The sequence below is a fragment of the Bos javanicus genome, chromosome 6 (genome assembly GCF_032452875.1).
Source record: "Bos javanicus breed banteng chromosome 6, ARS-OSU_banteng_1.0, whole genome shotgun sequence".
NCBI classification, from domain to species: Eukaryota; Metazoa; Chordata; class Mammalia; order Artiodactyla; family Bovidae; genus Bos; species Bos javanicus.
The window spans coordinates 111,507,023-111,522,979 of record NC_083873.1 but is presented as its reverse complement, the minus strand read 5'-3'; the positions used below and the strand labels follow the sequence as shown (position 1 = coordinate 111,522,979).

Below are 15,957 nucleotides of genomic sequence, written 5' to 3'. Positions count from 1 at the left end.
TACCACAACATTCTACAAATTAAAAATAAAACCTTACACGGCAGGCGGCATGTCTACAGATTCATCTCTTTAAAAAAAAAAAAGAGAGAGAAAAGAAAGGCAGATAGTCTGAGCTCACTGACATCATTCCTGAAACGAGCGCCTCAGCTATCCTCCCGAGTCTCTGCAGGGGGCGTCCTTTCGGGGTGGCTACAGCGGGTGGTGGCTAGATGGGGGGACATCCTGTTTCTGTAGTGAGCCCCCCAGGGCTCACCATTGGAGCGGGTGTAGCGTCCTTTGCTGATAGGACAGGCAGCATTTTCCACGGACACCAGCTTATAGCCTCCTCCTCACAGGACAGCCTTGGTTCCCTCAGGTGACCCCAGGTCCACATCTGTGCCCCAGTTCCAGGCTGCAGGCAGGCCAGGGACCCAGGGCCAAGTATCCCCTTAAGATGCGCCTTGCACTTCCTGTCTGCACCCTGGGTAGGCTGAACCGGGGTTAACCTGCTGAAAGCTGGCGTCCCAGGTCATTGTATATGTGGAATAGGTGGAATGAGTAAGTTCTGGTAATGGTGAATAACTGCCTGTAGAATTATTAACTTTTTTCCTGTTTGTTTTTCCAGTGGGGTTGGACTCAGTTTCTTCTTTTCTTGGATAATCATGACCATCGTGGTGCTGACTTTTGTCACGGGTGGAAATATGGAAAAACTGGTCTGTGAGCCTTACAGAAACAAAAAGTTATTCCAGGTAAATATGGATTGTGTGTCCGTTATGAAGTGCTTGAGCCAAAGCTTTTATTCTGCCCCCATGCCTAGTGGTCGGAGAAGGCAATGGCACCCCACTCCAGTATTCTTGCCTGGAAAATCCCATGGATGGAGGAGCCTGGTGGGCTACACTCCATGGGGTCGCTAAGAGTTGGAAGCAACTGAGCAACTTCACTTTCACTTTTCACTTTTATGCATTGGAGAAGGAAATGGCAACCCACTCCAGTGTTCTTGCCTAGAGAATCCTAGGGACGGTGGAGCACGGGGGGCTGCCGTCTCTGGGGTTGCACAGAGTCAGACACGACTGAAGCGACTTGGCGGCAGCAGCAGCTGCAGGCCTGGTGGGTTTCTTCAAGAGTAAAACGATGAGCACCTGGTGTGTACTCAGTAGGTTGAGATCCATCTATTTGTCAGAGCGAAAAAAAAATATGGCAGTGCAGGTGCCCCTTGAACACCAGGGCACTGGGGGTGACCATCCTCTGGGCATTCAACTTATATTCAGCCTTCTGTTCACATGATTACTCCATATACTCTTCCTCGGATTCCACCAACCTCAGACCACATAGCACTGTAGTATTTAGTGCTGAAAAAAATTCACATAGAAGTGAATCCTTGCAGGTCCAGCCCATGTTGTTGAAAGGTCAACTGTATTCTTTTTTAATGTCAATGAAATCAATACCAGGAATTAAGGCTTACTCATCAATGCTGGTTGTCATATTCGGGGAGAATACAGTTCTTCTCAGAATTAGTTTCCAAATGTGGAACATCAAAGGATAAATTTTCCAGGTTCCTTCCATACCTCAAGAGGTTTCTGATATTTCAAAGAACTTCCCAGATGACAGTTCCCCACACAGATGGTGGAAGGGCCCTAAATTTGTAGTGAAAGAGGGGACTCCCTGGTGGTCCAGAGGCTGAGAATCCACCTGGCACTGCAGGGGCTCAGGTTCGATCCCTGGTGGAGGAGCTAGCATCCCACCGCCCGTGGGCAACTAAGCTTTTGTGATGAGCCCGCAAGCCACACCTCGAGAGTCCATGTGCTGCAATCAGACTGGATGCAGCGAAAAATAAATCTTCAAAAAATATTGACGTGAAGGAGACTGCTAAATGGCACACCTCATGGCGGAGGTGTCCCTGGTGGAAATCTGACGAGGTAGTTGGGAATTAAATTTGGACTTCACTTTCTCCCTCTACAGCCAACTACTTCAGGTTTTAGGGCACTATATCCAAGTTTAGCTTCATTAACTAATAAATACATTTTGATCTACAGGTCTGTCTTCTCATTTTGACTTTCCAGTGTCTTTCTCCCTATTCTGATTTAAAAAATGTGTTTCCACTTTCCTGTTTCATTGTACATATTCATCTACCTCATATCTGTTATAAAATCAGGTGAGGGACTCCTAAGATAAACCAGTTGTTGTGGAGGTATTTTAATTCCTCAGTTGGTTCAGGAAAAGTCAATTGGGAGCATCAGTTTGTCACACGTGTGGCCTCTTGATAAAAAAATTAATGCATCAAGCCCGACTTCATCATCTTTTATTCTACATTAAATTGTTAAAATTGGACTTTGCTGGTGGCTCAGACAGTAAAGCGTCTGCCTACAATGCGGGAGACCCGGTTTCAATCCCTGGGTGTGGAAGATGCCCTGGAGAAGGAAATAGCAACCCACTCCAGTATTCTTGCCTGGAAAGTCCCATGGACAGAGGAGCCTGGTAGGCTACAGTCCATGGGGTAGCAAAGAGTCGGACATGACTAAGCGACTTCACTTTCACTTTCAAATTGTTAAAAGAGCAATTCTTAAAAAGTAGAGGAGAATATTTTGAAAAATGAGGGTATTTCCCATTTGCACTCCTCAAGTATGTATACAGTCACATACTCATTAGTCCATCTAAAATTCATAATGTGAAGTTGAAGAATGTGCCTGATTTAACTCCATTTGTCCAGGGAGAAAGAGTGAAGAGCTGGGCCTACTGCTTCATGGCTTCCTATCAGATCAATTATTCTTCAGCCGTGTCTAATCTTTATTTTACTTAGATGTTCCTCTCAAAAACGTACTCTTAATAATTCCTTCAGTTTGTACCCAATGATCTGTCTGTCTGTTGCAATCACACTTCTATTTTCTAGTTTAATTGAAAATCAATGAAGTAAGTCATGATATAAATAAAAATATCCCAAATATTATATGTTTAACAGAGTATTATTTAATTATATGCATATATGTTAGTGTAAAACTGTCTTTACATTTCTTTTAGGTTTTGGACACTCCATATTTACTAAATGAGGATTGGAAATACTATCTCTCTGGCCTAGTATTTAACAAACCAGATATTAATCTCACTTTTGAACAAGTTTACAGGTATGAATAATTGCATTATGCATTTTTTTGCTACTTAGAATGTTGTGTTTTTACAATGACAATTTTGCTCTCAACGTGTTTTTCATTTGAATGGTCAACTTTCCAATTTCAGAAGTAAGCCAGTCTCTGGTCTCAGCAGTAAGACCAAAAAGGCAGTCTTCCCCAGAAAACCCTCTAGGAGTTAGGATGGTGCATCCCAAGTCACTTTGTCTTTATCACTATAATTTATTGGTAGAGGTGACCCTAAAATGCATTCTTGGGACCCTGGGAAAACTCTTGTTTGAGAGTCACCCTGCCCCAGGTAAATGCTGTATAACAATTTAGAATTCACTGGATGAGTCTGTCAGTGGAAATGATAAGCATGGGATTTCCCTGGAGGTCCAGTGGTTAGGACTTCATCCTTCCACTGCCAGAGCCCAGGTTCATCCTTTGCTCAGGAACTAAGATCCTGCAAGCCTTGTGGGACAGCAGAAAAAGAGAAAAGAACAGAAATATACTACAGTCTTTAATAGGAATAGGAAAGAGTTTTATGTTGTTGTAGCCACGTGTTCCAGGAAACAAACTCACTCAGAAGGACAATGCAGATAGTGGAGTGCAGTTTATTACACCAGTGGACCCAAGGCAGAGTCTCCTCTTAGCCAAGGACCCCGACCAGTTTTTGTGAAAACCTTATATACCCTAAGTGTATGTTCACAAACCCACCTCCCCGAATTCCCTGACAATCAAAGTTAACCCGTGAGTCATATGCCTTAAGCCTAGGTAGTTCCTAAGTTGCTTCAGTCGTGTCCGACTCTGTGCAACCCCATAGATGGCAGCCCACCAGGCTCCGCTGTCCCTGGGATTCTCCAGGCAAGAACACTGGAGTGGGTTGCCATTTCCTTCTCCAATGCATGAAAGTGAAAAGTGAAAGTGAAGTCGCTCAGTCGTGTCCGACTCTTAGCGACCCAATGGACTGCAGCATACCAGGCTCCTCTGTCCATGGGATTTGCAAGGCAAGAGTACTGGAGTGGGGTGCCATTGCCTTCTCCAAGCCTAGGTAGTTAACAGTGGACAATTATCAATAGGCCTGTGGTCATACCCCAATAAGCATAGTAGAATGTATGATTCTATTCAGTTACACAGATAATTAGGGTATTCTTTTAGCGATGGAGAGCCCTTGGGCTCTTGCTTCCAGGGGCCTGGTTTTCCAGTTGGTATGTCCTTTCCATAGATTCTGGGCATAGAGCTCAAAGTCCACAGTCCGGCCCAAGATGGAGTCCTGCTCTCAAGATAGAACCTGTTCTGTTTCCTCCTTCAGCGTGAGCCAAACTGCGGACTTTGGCCAGGGAGATAGCCTCTCAGACAGCTCTGAGGAGTTGTTCCAGAAACCATGGCTCTGAGCACAGTTTTATATCTTGTCAGGACAAGTAACATTAAATAAGTCAGGCATACATGCATTAAAGATTTCAAAAAACAAAAACAGATCAGCATATATATAGCAAGTCAGCATGGCCTTGGCACCTGGAAGGCGGTCTTATCACCTAGGGAGGACCAGCATTGATGTCCCAGGGAGGGAAACATTTAATCTTTATTTTGATGGGTACATTCTCCTGGTCAGTACACCCTTTTCTTTCATAATTTCATTGTATGTAAGCTGACATACAAATGTCTCTTTGACAGGCCACAAGCAATCTGTTTTAGTTAGCATAAAAGTTGAGTTAGATCTTGCAGAAGCCGGAAAGACGTCCCCAGCCCTCCATATGCAAAAATCTCTCATCAGGTCCGAGTCTCTCACGGGCCAACAGTGGTGTAGCCTGAGGACCAGGCCGTGAATCAGACTGCCTGGGCGCCAGCCCGGCTCCACCCCCAGGGCCTCTGTGATCACTCGGTCCCCTTCCTGTCACTTCAGCAGGATGATCATAGTCAGCTGAGTATCACCAGCTCCCCTCACTTCCAGGGAAACAGACAGTGAGTAAGCAGCAGAGGGGTCCATCTGCCTGGCACCCGGCCCCCATGGCAGACTTGCTCATCACCTGGGGTCTTCTGCTTTGCCCAGAGGGTCACAGGAGCCTTCTCAACAGCATGTTCTAGGAAGACACTTTCAATCCATTGGAGTCTGTGCACTCCAATGAATGCAATGAATGAAACCCTCACCAGGCTTAAGAGAAGGAAGCCAAGCTTCTCGGCCTCGTCTGCAAGCTTTTTGGGATTCTGGCTCCGGTGGAACTCTCCGGTCTTTCCTCTGGTGGTCAGTGTATCACCAACGCCAGCCTACTTGAGGTTCCCTAGAGAGGAGCGTCACCCCTCCCAGGATTCTGGAAAGTTCTTCTCCCAGGCGTCCCTTGGGGCCGCAGGGCCTTGGCAGCTGCACAAGGGAGTGGCACCCAGGATGAGGTCATCTGGGTGGCAAGGATGTGCAAGGGTGTGGCCACCCTGTGAGCTCACTCGAGAAGGCATTTGCCACGTTTCAGAGAAGTTAGGAGAGGTGAGGCCAAGTTAGGTTTACAGCCAAAGTGGACGTTTGCCAGCCCCTCCCTGTCCCCTACCCTTAGTCCAACCGTAGGTTTATTAGGTAGAGCTCAACCCTGGAAATGTGGAGGGAAATGGTCAGGAAGGGGCTTGATAGAGTCTTTATTTTTTTTTAATATTTAACAACCTCAGATATGCAGATGCTGCTGCTACTGCTGCTAAGTCACTTCAGTCGTGTCCGACTCTGTGTGACCCCATAGACAGCAGCCCACCAGAATCCCCCGTCCCTGGGATTCTCCAGGCAAGAACACTGGAGTGGGTTGCCATTTCCTTCTCCAAAGCATGAAAGTGAAAAGTCAAAGTGAAGTTGCTCAGTCGTGTCCGACTCCTAGCGACCCCATGGACTGCAGCCTACCAGGCTCCTCTGTCCATGGGATTTTCCAGGCAAGAGTACTGGAGTGGGGTGCCACTGCCTTCTCCAGATATGCAGATGATACCACTCTAATAGCAGAGGGTGAGGAAGAACTAAGGAGCCTCTTGATAAGGGTGAAAGAGGAGAGTGAAAAAGCTGGCTTGAGACTCAACATTCAAAAAACTAAGATCATAGCATCCAGTCCCATCACTTCATGGCACATACATGGGGAAAAAGTGGAAGCAGTGACAGGTCTTATTTCTTGGGCTCCAAAATCACTGCAGATGGTGACCACAGCTGTGATATTAAAAGATACTTGCTCTTTGAAAGGAATGCTATGACACACCTAGATACCATATTAAAAAGCAGAGACATGACTTTGCTGACAAAAGTCTGTCTAGCCAAAGCTATAGTTTTTCCAATAATCATGTATGGATGTGAGAGCTGGATCATAAGGTTAAGCATGGAAGAAATGATGCTTTCAAATTGAGGTGCTGGAGAAGACTCTTGAGAGTCCCTTGGACAGCAGGGATATCAAACCAGTTAATCCTAAAGGAAATCAATCCTGAATGTTTATTAGAAGAACCGACACTGAAGCTGAAGCTCCAATACTTTGGCCACTTGATATAAAGAGCTGACTCATTGGAAAAGACCCTGATGCTGGGACAGATTGAAGGCAGGAGGAGAAGGGGATGTCAGATGAGATGTTTAGATAGCATCACCAATTCAACGGACATAAATGTGAGCAAACCCCAGGAGACAGTGAAGTACAGGGGAGCCGGGTGGGCTGCAGTTCATGGGTTGGCAATGAGTGGGACATGACTCAGCAACTGACTAACAACAAATTTATCTCTTTATTTGACTCCGCTGGGCCCTTGTGCAGAGGCTTAGCTATTGGACTGCCAGGAAGTCAGTGGATAAAGTTTTTTATATAATTTTATTTATTTATTTTGGCTGTGCTGGATCTTCGTTGCTGAGCAGGCCTTTCTATAGCTGCAGTGAGCAGGGGCTACACTCTAGTTCCCTTGCACAGGCCTCTCATTGCAGCGGCTTCTCTTGTTGCAGAGCACAGGCTCTAGGGCACGCGGGCTCAGTAGTTGTGGCTCATGGGCTTAGTTGGCCCATGGCATGTTGAATCCTCCCAGATCAGGGATTGGACCCATGTCTCCTGCACTGGCAGGTGGATTCTTTACCACTGAGCCACCAGGGAAGCCCGATAGAGTCTTCTAATAAATATTTATTAAATCTTTTAATAAAGATAATGCTTGGTAATACACATCTCTCTGACATGTGTTGGTTTTTTCAGGTTAGAGTTTATGTCTTCCCAATTTGTAAACTTCGTTATCACTCAGAGCACTAAGGCTGTAGTATTTACCTGTCCTCTTGTGGCCTTCCCTGGTGGCTCAGAGGGTAAGCATCTGCCTGCAGTGTGGGAGACCCGGGTTTGATCCCTGGGTTGGGAAGATCCCCTGGAGAAGGCAACGGCAGCCCAGTCCAGTACTCTTGCCTGGAAAATCCCATGGACGGAGAAGCCTGGTGGGCTATGTCCATGAAGTTGCAAAGAGTCAGACACGACTGAGCGACTTCACTTTCACCTTTCACCTTGTATCTGTGCCAAACATGGGACGTTAAGGAAAAGGGGGAAAGGCATCAGGAGTGGTGGGCCCCCCGGGGGGTTCCTGGGGACACTGGTGGCGGCTTACTGCATTGACACCCAGCTGCCCCGTCGTGTCCATATTCACAGATTGAACAAAAATGGACGGTTAACCTTTCTCTCCATCCTGCGCAGCGGACAGAGGTAGCCACAACTGCCCTTTTGCATCCTGATTTCTCTGTTTATTCCCTCAGTGACTGCAAAGAAAATAAAGGACTTTATGCCACACTTAAGCTCGACCACATCTACAATGTCAGTGAACAGCTCAACATTACAAAGGTGAGTGTGTGTGTGTGTGTTAGTTGCTTAGTCGTGTCCGACTCTTTGCAAACCCATAGACTGTAGCCCACCAGGCCTCTCTGTCCATGGGATTCTCCCGGCAAGAACACTGGAGTGGGTTGCCATTTCCTTCTCCAAAAGCAACTATAGAAAGAAAGAAAGTGAAGTCGCTCAGTCGTGTCCGACTCTTTGCGACCCCATGGACTGTAGCCTACCAGGCTCCTCCATCCATGGAATTTTGCAGGCAAGAGTACTGGAGTGGGTTGCCATTTCCTTCCCCAACAAAGGTGAGTAATTAGGACCAATCAGGAAATCGACATGTTTCTTTACCAAATTCAGTGGTCCCCATTTTCTCTTTTCAGGTGGATTTCATATTAGATAAAATGAGCCATTTGAAATGATTTTAGTACATTTGCAAGGCTGTGCAAACCTCATGTCTATCTAATTCCAAGACCTTGGCATCACCCCTGACCAGCTGATTTTCTGAGACATGAGTTTCTCCTGTGAATGGAACAAAAGCACCTCCAGGGTTTTCCCTGCAGACCCTTCACGGGGAAATGGTTTAGCTTACTGAATGTCAAAGTCCCTGGAGGCACAAACCCTACTTGCTTCCCGGGGTATTGATTCTCCCAGACCAGCCATCCTTTTCCGTCACATCGCTGATGAGGGACAAGAACTGTGGCCCACAGAGTCCTTACTCTGTGTGAATGGTGGCGGGACCCCAGGGCTCCTCCTAGGTGGGCCCTTGGCAAGACACAGCATGGCAGCAAGGATGGAGAGAGACTGAATGGATGACCACTTTTCCTCCTTTACCCAAGCCCACAGCCGAATCTGGAGTCTTCAGGCTCCAAGGAGAGGCCCCTGCAGAGCACACTGGCTGGGGGGAGGGGTGAGGGGGCTCCGGCAGCCCAGGCCTCCGGTGCCTTAGCCTAGGTGCCCACTCCCTCATGCCTAGAGGCCTGCTGGCTTTCTCTGCTGTGTAGGAAAGAAGCTAAGGAAGCTGGTGCCTTCTGGGCTTCCAACACAGAAGCAGATATCAAGGAAAGTCAAAGGAAGAGGTGGTTCCCCAAGCCCCACGGCTTCTGTACGGAGGCATCACCAAAGGGGTGCCATGAGGTCAGGATGACCTGAGGGTCTTCAGAGGTCAAGAGGCTTATTTGAAAGCTGTGTACAAATTTCGTATTCTCTTCTCTAGACATACCTTGCATGCACTCATAAATACAATACCATTTTGCAGCCAGGCCCCAAAGGGATGCCCTCTGCTCACCCACTCATGATGCCATTTTCTCAATGATGAGCAGTGCCCCCTGGACACACAAGATCCCACAGTCACCAACCGCATGTCCATGATCTGGAGTGTTTCTAGTACCCAGTCGAGGGCATGCCACCTCCTTCCCCTGGAAAGCAGCCCGCCGAGCCCCTTTCATCATCTCTGTTTGTTAAGACTTGGTCAGAAGCCACCTCCTCTCGGAAGCCCTCCCCAGCCCCCTGCCTTGCAAGGCTCGTGTCCTGATGCAGTTCACTTGCCTTTATCACAGTACCGCCTCTTCACTTTGAGATCTTTGGGGGGGTGGAGATGCAGCAGGGTTTTGCTTTGCATCCCAGGCCCTCACATGGTGCTTGGTCTGGGGCCCAGCGAGGAAGGCTGGGAGTTGGGGAAGGGCTGGGAGGGAAGACTCGGGGACGAGGAAGACATGCCAGTCAGGTGCATGTGTATTTATTTTTGGCTTGAGTAATTTTATTGCTCCTTTAAAGCATTAAGTCGGTGACATTTTTGGAGACGAGTGGACTTACTAATTTTTTGTTTTTTTTTAAACTATGCAGCATACTGGAGACATAAATAGTAATTTGGAAAATATGAATATAAGAATTGAGGATATAGAACTGCTGGATAAAACAGGAATGAAAACCCTTATGGATCTCAGATCTTCTGGAATAGACGATATAGACTATGCTGCCTACTTGAACGCGGTAAGACCCGCGTGTTCCTGGGTGATCTTTTGCATGTTTTTTTGTTTGTCTTTTGTTTTTGTTTTTCTTTAACTGAGATGAGATTTGCACAACATTGGATTAACTCTTTTATTACCAACTGAATAATTCACTAACATTTAGTATAATTGCAATGTTACACGACTACCGTCTCTAACTAGTTCTAATGCGTGTTTATCACCTTCAACAGAAAGCTCCGCTCCCAGTAAGTAATTGCTCCCCGTCTCCCACTCCAGCCCCTGGCAACCTTCACACCACATTTTGGCTTCTGTGAATTTACCTATTCTGGATATTTCATATGAGTGGGGCGCCCTTTTTTGTCTGATGCCCTTCACTGGCCCATTTCACGTAGCCTAAGTTTTTTGAGATTCATGTCCTTTACAGCAGGTACCAATACTTTGTCTCTCTTTACGGTTGAAAACGAATTATGCTGCTTTGCACATGTAGATAAGAATACAGGGGTGTCTGCTTACCTTGTGTCCATGGACCCACGTTCACTCTGTTGCTTGTTACAGGTTGTTGGTTAGTCATTAAGTCATGTCCAGCTCTTTGTGACCCCATGGACTGTGGCCCGCCAGGCTTCTCTGTCCATGGGATTTTTCCAGGCAAGAGTACTGGAGTGGGTGCCATTTCCTTCTGCATGTTACAGGTCAAGGTTTAAAAATCCCATCTCCATAACACAGTTTTCTACACCTCTTTGTAGACCGAGAGAAGTCCCACGAGAGTAAATCTTATCTCATTTGCAAATAATCTCCGAAGAAAAGCCCACCAGCTGGTGAGTACAGGCGATCCTGTTCAAGGTTGTCCTTGCTGTAGAGGATGAAGGTCAATACCATTCCTAGAGGAGCCATGGAAGAGGTTCCTGTGCCACAGGTGTCCCTGGTATAAAAATGCCCCTCTGTGCCTGTTGAAAAGCTCCCATCAGTGGCCGCTGCCGTGTGGCCCGACCGTCCATGAGCTTGTGAAGCTTCCCAGGGCAGCGTTCCAAGGCTGGCCCCAGCCCCATTGCTTTAGCACTGGTCTGCTTTCATACCATCCCCCCTCCACTGCCCAGCACCAGTGCACGCGTATTAGAAGGAATGGTAACTTGGATGTGGGAGCGAGATCCCACGTGCTTTACGGCTGCAAGGATGAGTGGATACGGAAGGGCAAACACTGCCTCAGACCCTTCAAGCTTCCCCGTCGCCAGCTCCTCTACTGGTTGGTGGCGAATGGCTGCACCTGGTCTCTTTCCTGAAGCAGAGCACAGTGGCCAGGACCCTGGGCTTGGGGGGCAGTGCTCCGTGCCCTGGCCATGTCTGGCTCTTGTCCACACCATGAACTACGGGCATCTCAGGACCATCCCTCCAAACCCATCATCATATAAGAAGGGCTTTACGTGTGTGTCTGGCGGTAACTAGAGACAGTGTTCCAGAGTCTGGAAGGAGATAATAATGTTTATTTACTGTCTTTTCTTTGTAGCCCTCAGGAAACTTGAAAACCAGCTTGAAAAGTCACACAGATACCTTAACAAATATCCATGAGAACCAGGTCGTTCCTCTGCAGAATTCAATGGTAACAGTCTACGCCTTTTGCCATTTCACCGTGACCTGTGCAAAGTCCGTTTCACCTAGCCCAGTGATATGTTTGCGTCTCACACACAGGTCAAATTCAGTTAACCTCAGGCTAAGAAATGGAGCGATTTTTAAAAGAAATGATAGTAGCTGGGCTTTGAAGAGGACACATTTTCAATGTTCACACCTCCTTTTCTTATCTGTGTGTGAACAGCTTAAATGCGCGGTTGCCTCCACCTGTTTTGCTCTCATTTTTCACGGCCTTAAAAGGCTCCCCTAAGCCATGCAGGTGGCAAAGTGCTGGGCTCGGTCTTCCTAGTTTATTCTTACCAAGCTCTCCGTGTTCACACCTTGCCACGACATACGTGATGGCAATGCGACATCTTTTCCGTCTGCATTTAGCTCTACTCCGTGTTCCCCTTGTCTTTCCTCCTCTCTTCCATCCGACTTTCTCACTTTTCTCTTCCTTTTTTTTTTGGCTATGAATAATTAATTTTTTAAAAATTGGGGTATCATTGCTTTGGGCTTCCCTGGTGGCTCAGAGGTAAAGAATCTGCCTGCCGATACAGGAGACATGTGTTCCACCCCTGGGTTGGGAAGATCTCCAGGAGAAGGAAATGGCAGCCTATTCCAGTATTCTTGCCTCTGAAATCCCATGGACAGAGAAGCCTGGAGGGCTACAGTCCATGAGGTTGCAAAAGGATCAGACATGACTTAGCGACCGAACACCAACAACAATAGTTGCTTCAGAGTGTTGTGTTAGTTTCTGCTCTACAGCAAGGCGAGTCAGCCGTCCCTGTCTATATATCCCCTCCCTCTTGAGCGCTCTGCCCACCCACTCCCATCCCACCCATCTAGGTCACCATAGAGCACTGTGCTGAGCTCCCCGTCTATACAGCAGGGAGCTATCTACTTCACACACTAGCCATCTATTTTACCCATGGTTGTGGGTTGTATATTTGTCAGTCTTCCTCTCTCAATTCCTTCCTTTCTTTTTATTCTCACTACCCACTGGCTTCTTTCTTAAATGCCAGAAAGGAAGCAGAGAAGGAACATAAGCTCTTGACATGTCAACCTGATTTCAAGTCTTGCTTCTGCTTCTCCCAAGACTGGTAGCTTTAGTTTTTCTTGTTTAAAAGCAGGAGGAGGGGTCCTTGCCTCACTGTTACCTGGCTCTTGGAGATGAAGGATCTGACATCCCAGAGGGACTCTGCAAACAGGAGCCGTTATTATTATGCTTGATGTGTGCTTGGGGCGGGGGGTCATGTATGCAGTTACCAGGGGAACCAGCTTCCAGAGTCAGCCTGCTCAGCTTTGAAGAAGCTTATTCGTTGGCTTGACTCTGACTTTAGAACCTTCTAGAACCAGTTTTTATCATCTCTCTCTTCATGTTCCCTCTTGACTTTCTAATTCACAAAGTCCTCTAGAATTTTCTTCATTTGGGTTTGGGCTCATCACCATTCTCTTTGTGCTGTACTTTATGCCCTGCACAAATTTGTTAACATTTTAAGTTTGTTTGGACATGTCCCATAAATGCTTTCCTTCAAGTAGACACAGGCTTCCTTGGCCTTTGCAGAGTTGTGCTGACCTACAGTTAGGCAAGCTGTTCTATAGATATTGACCTATGACCTAAAGCAGGGCTTTGCAAACTGTAGCCCCTGGATGCCCCCAGCCTGCTGCCTGATTTTTACTTGATTAATTAATTAGTTTTGGCCACGGCCTGTGGCTTTTGGGATCTTATTTCCCAGCAAGGGATCGAAGCCAGGTCCCCAGCAGCGCAACTGCGGAGTCAGAAACACGGGGCTTCTAGGGAATGTCCCTCCTGCTGCCTGTTTATTAGAAGCAAGGCTCTCCTGGAGCAGAGCCTGGCCCGTCCTGTGTACAGATGCCCTGTGGTTGCTCCCGGCTACAAGGGCAGAGTGGAGAGATTCGGACAGAGCGTGGTCCCCAAAGTCGAAAATACTTCTTATCTGGCCCTGAACTGATAGAGTTTGCCAACCACTCATCTAAACCAGGCAAATGAAGCCACTGTTGTAGGGCAGGTTTTACTCTGAACAACCCACCTCAGAAGGGTCGTGTGGCTCTGTCACACGTGAGTAACTGCCCATCAGAGCTCCAGAAGATGTATTCTGGTTTTCTTCTTCAAATTTTCTTATACCCAGATACGTGAGGTGCATATCGTTCCCCGTGTCTGGTGTTTTTTTCTTGAATGAAACTGTCACAGAGTAAGGTCAGATTTGATGGCTGACTTGGCGTGGGGGTGCAGGGGCAGGGGGTGGACACAAGGATCATGTGATCTTCTGGTTTCACTTACTGGGAAATACGTTTGTTCACTAGAACGCCATGCACCAGCAAATGAAGGGGCTTCAGTACAGGACCAGTGGACTGAAGGTAAGGATGTGTTTCCCTTCTCTGTCTTGGGGTCTTGTTACAAAAGTACACGTGGACTTTCAGTGGTGTTGGGTCTTATTGGCAGTTGGCAGTTATTTTAAGTAAAATCAAGCCTCAGTTATCCACCCATTTGAAACACCGGACTGGGTTTCCCCATCCTCCCCTTTCTAAAAGACTTCTGTAAGCGCAGACTGCATCCTGGCACATCGTTGTCCGCTCAGCGGGAAGCCGGGTGTGGGCGTGGGCAGTGCGCATGTGGGCGGCCGTGGGCCACGCTCACAGAGACACTGCAGCTCCACAACAGCCTCCTAACCTCACGGCCTTCTGCCCACAAGCTTCCATTCTCACTGGGAAACTGGCACAGGGCGAGCCCAGCCACATGCCCTCTGCCAGGTTCATCGCGGAGTGGGGACGCACACCCATGCCCTGGGAGCCAAAGCCGGGAGGGCATCACTAACCACGAACTGCTAGTACAGTCTCCACTGGCAAGTCAGGGTGCTCTGGGGCTGCGTGAGCTGTATTTGCATCGATATACAAACTGTCTGATGAAAGCCCTGTGTCTCTTGACACCGTGTCTCCTGTTGCTGTGTTTTGCAGGTCAGAGTGTCCACCACCATTTTCTTTTTGAATTCTACCCAGGACTTTCTCACCAGCCAGCTGTCCGAAGTTGTTGTTGAAGTAAGTTGTCATACCGGGAGGGGGGTGTGCAACCATAGCCTCGTGCTTCCCTAGGGAGTGGTGGAGTCATTTTAACGGTCTTGTCGCTCTTTGATGTCTTTCCAGGAAAGTAAGCAGTTCGGGAATAAGATAATAAGCTACTTTGAACGTTATCTGCAGTGGGTCGAGATGGCCGTAAGTGGCGTGTCTTTGATGGACCTAAGGGGGCTGTGTCTGGGAACAGTCATTTTCTAGGATAAAACCAGGATTCAGAAATTAGACAGGAGATAAGTAAACCTTGAGCCTAGGGGCCACGAGTGGAGGAAACCATAGGAAGTCACCCCAGCGCTGCCCACCCTGGGTGTCTTCCCGGGGCCACGTCACGGACGGCTGACCCCCACGTCCTACACCCCCACCCCGCCCCACCCCGGCTCCCTCTGCTCCTTGCTCTAGGAATGCTGGCCGCCTCCACTGTCTCCCCTGCTGAACCATGAGCTCCTTACTGTCGGGGCCATTTGCAGCTGTGGTTTGTCCACGCCTTGGGCAGCACTGAACCTGCAGTTAACACGTCATTGGTGTATTTGTGGACTCGGTTCTTAGACAACAGGAGTTTTATTTTCTCAAGATTCTGGCGGCTGGAAGTCCAAGTTCAAAGTGTGGGCATGTTAGTTTCTTCTAAGGCCTTTATCCGTGACTTCTCCTGTGTTTCCACAGAGTCTCCCCTCTGCATGAGTCTGTGTCCCAATTTCTTCTTCTTTTATTTAATATGAAGAGTGGTCCTGCTGGATCAGGGCCGTCTTAGCAACCTCACTGTAACTGAATTGCCTCTTCCAAGACCCCTTCTCCATATACACTCACATTCAGAGGTACAGGGAGCTAGGATTTACCCTGGGGATGCGTTATGGACAAAAGTCAGTCCACAAAACTGGATCTCCATGAATCGGTTGGTCGAGAGACGTCGAGGAGCAGAGTGAAGTTTCCAGCGGCTCACGTTGCTCCCAGCACACGGCCAGTGGATAACTTAGCATCTCACAAGTGCCTTTTGTCACCTTGGCCTCTGGGCCCGTCCCCACCGAGGACTGTTCCACAGGGGGTGGGCTTACAGCTGAGTCACTGGGGGAGGGGCGGCCGGCCAAGAGGAACCCCGGAAAGTCTAAGGCGGGGAGACTTAGGCCACCCTGAGCAACCAGGAGCCCTTCCAGCTCTGCTCCCAGCCCTTCACTGTCGGAGCGCCCTCCTCCTGCTCTCCTGACTCACCCCGCATCCCAGCCACAATCTGATTCTGGGAAACCTTCACCCCTGTCTCTACATGATGCCCTGGGCGTGTCACACCTCCTCCTCCCCAGGGCCCCACCCTCTAGACCAGCCACCCGCCTCTCTTCCAAAGCCCAGCTTCCTGAGGTCTCCGCTGCCCCCCACACCCACCCCCCAGAGCTGAAGCCCTCGGGATCTGCTTGGTGCTGGCCCGCCGGGCAC

At 48.3% G+C, this 15,957-nt stretch overlaps 1 protein-coding gene across 17 annotated transcripts in view; it reads left to right on the top strand.

The window, feature by feature from the left end:
• Positions 1-15,957, top strand: part of PROM1 (prominin 1) — a 151,037-nt gene that overhangs the window by 124,352 nt on the left and 10,728 nt on the right. For all 17 annotated transcript variants that reach the window (XM_061420887.1, XM_061420885.1, XM_061420892.1 and 14 more), the window contains 9 exons: positions 605-728; positions 2,995-3,098; positions 7,807-7,891; positions 9,716-9,862; positions 10,584-10,655; positions 11,342-11,434; positions 13,771-13,824; positions 14,422-14,502; positions 14,608-14,676. In XM_061420887.1, coding sequence (XP_061276871.1) covers positions 605-728; positions 2,995-3,098; positions 7,807-7,891; positions 9,716-9,862; positions 10,584-10,655; positions 11,342-11,434; positions 13,771-13,824; positions 14,422-14,502; positions 14,608-14,676 — 829 coding nt within the window. The remainder of the gene's footprint in view (positions 1-604; positions 729-2,994; positions 3,099-7,806; positions 7,892-9,715; positions 9,863-10,583; positions 10,656-11,341; positions 11,435-13,770; positions 13,825-14,421; positions 14,503-14,607; positions 14,677-15,957) is intronic.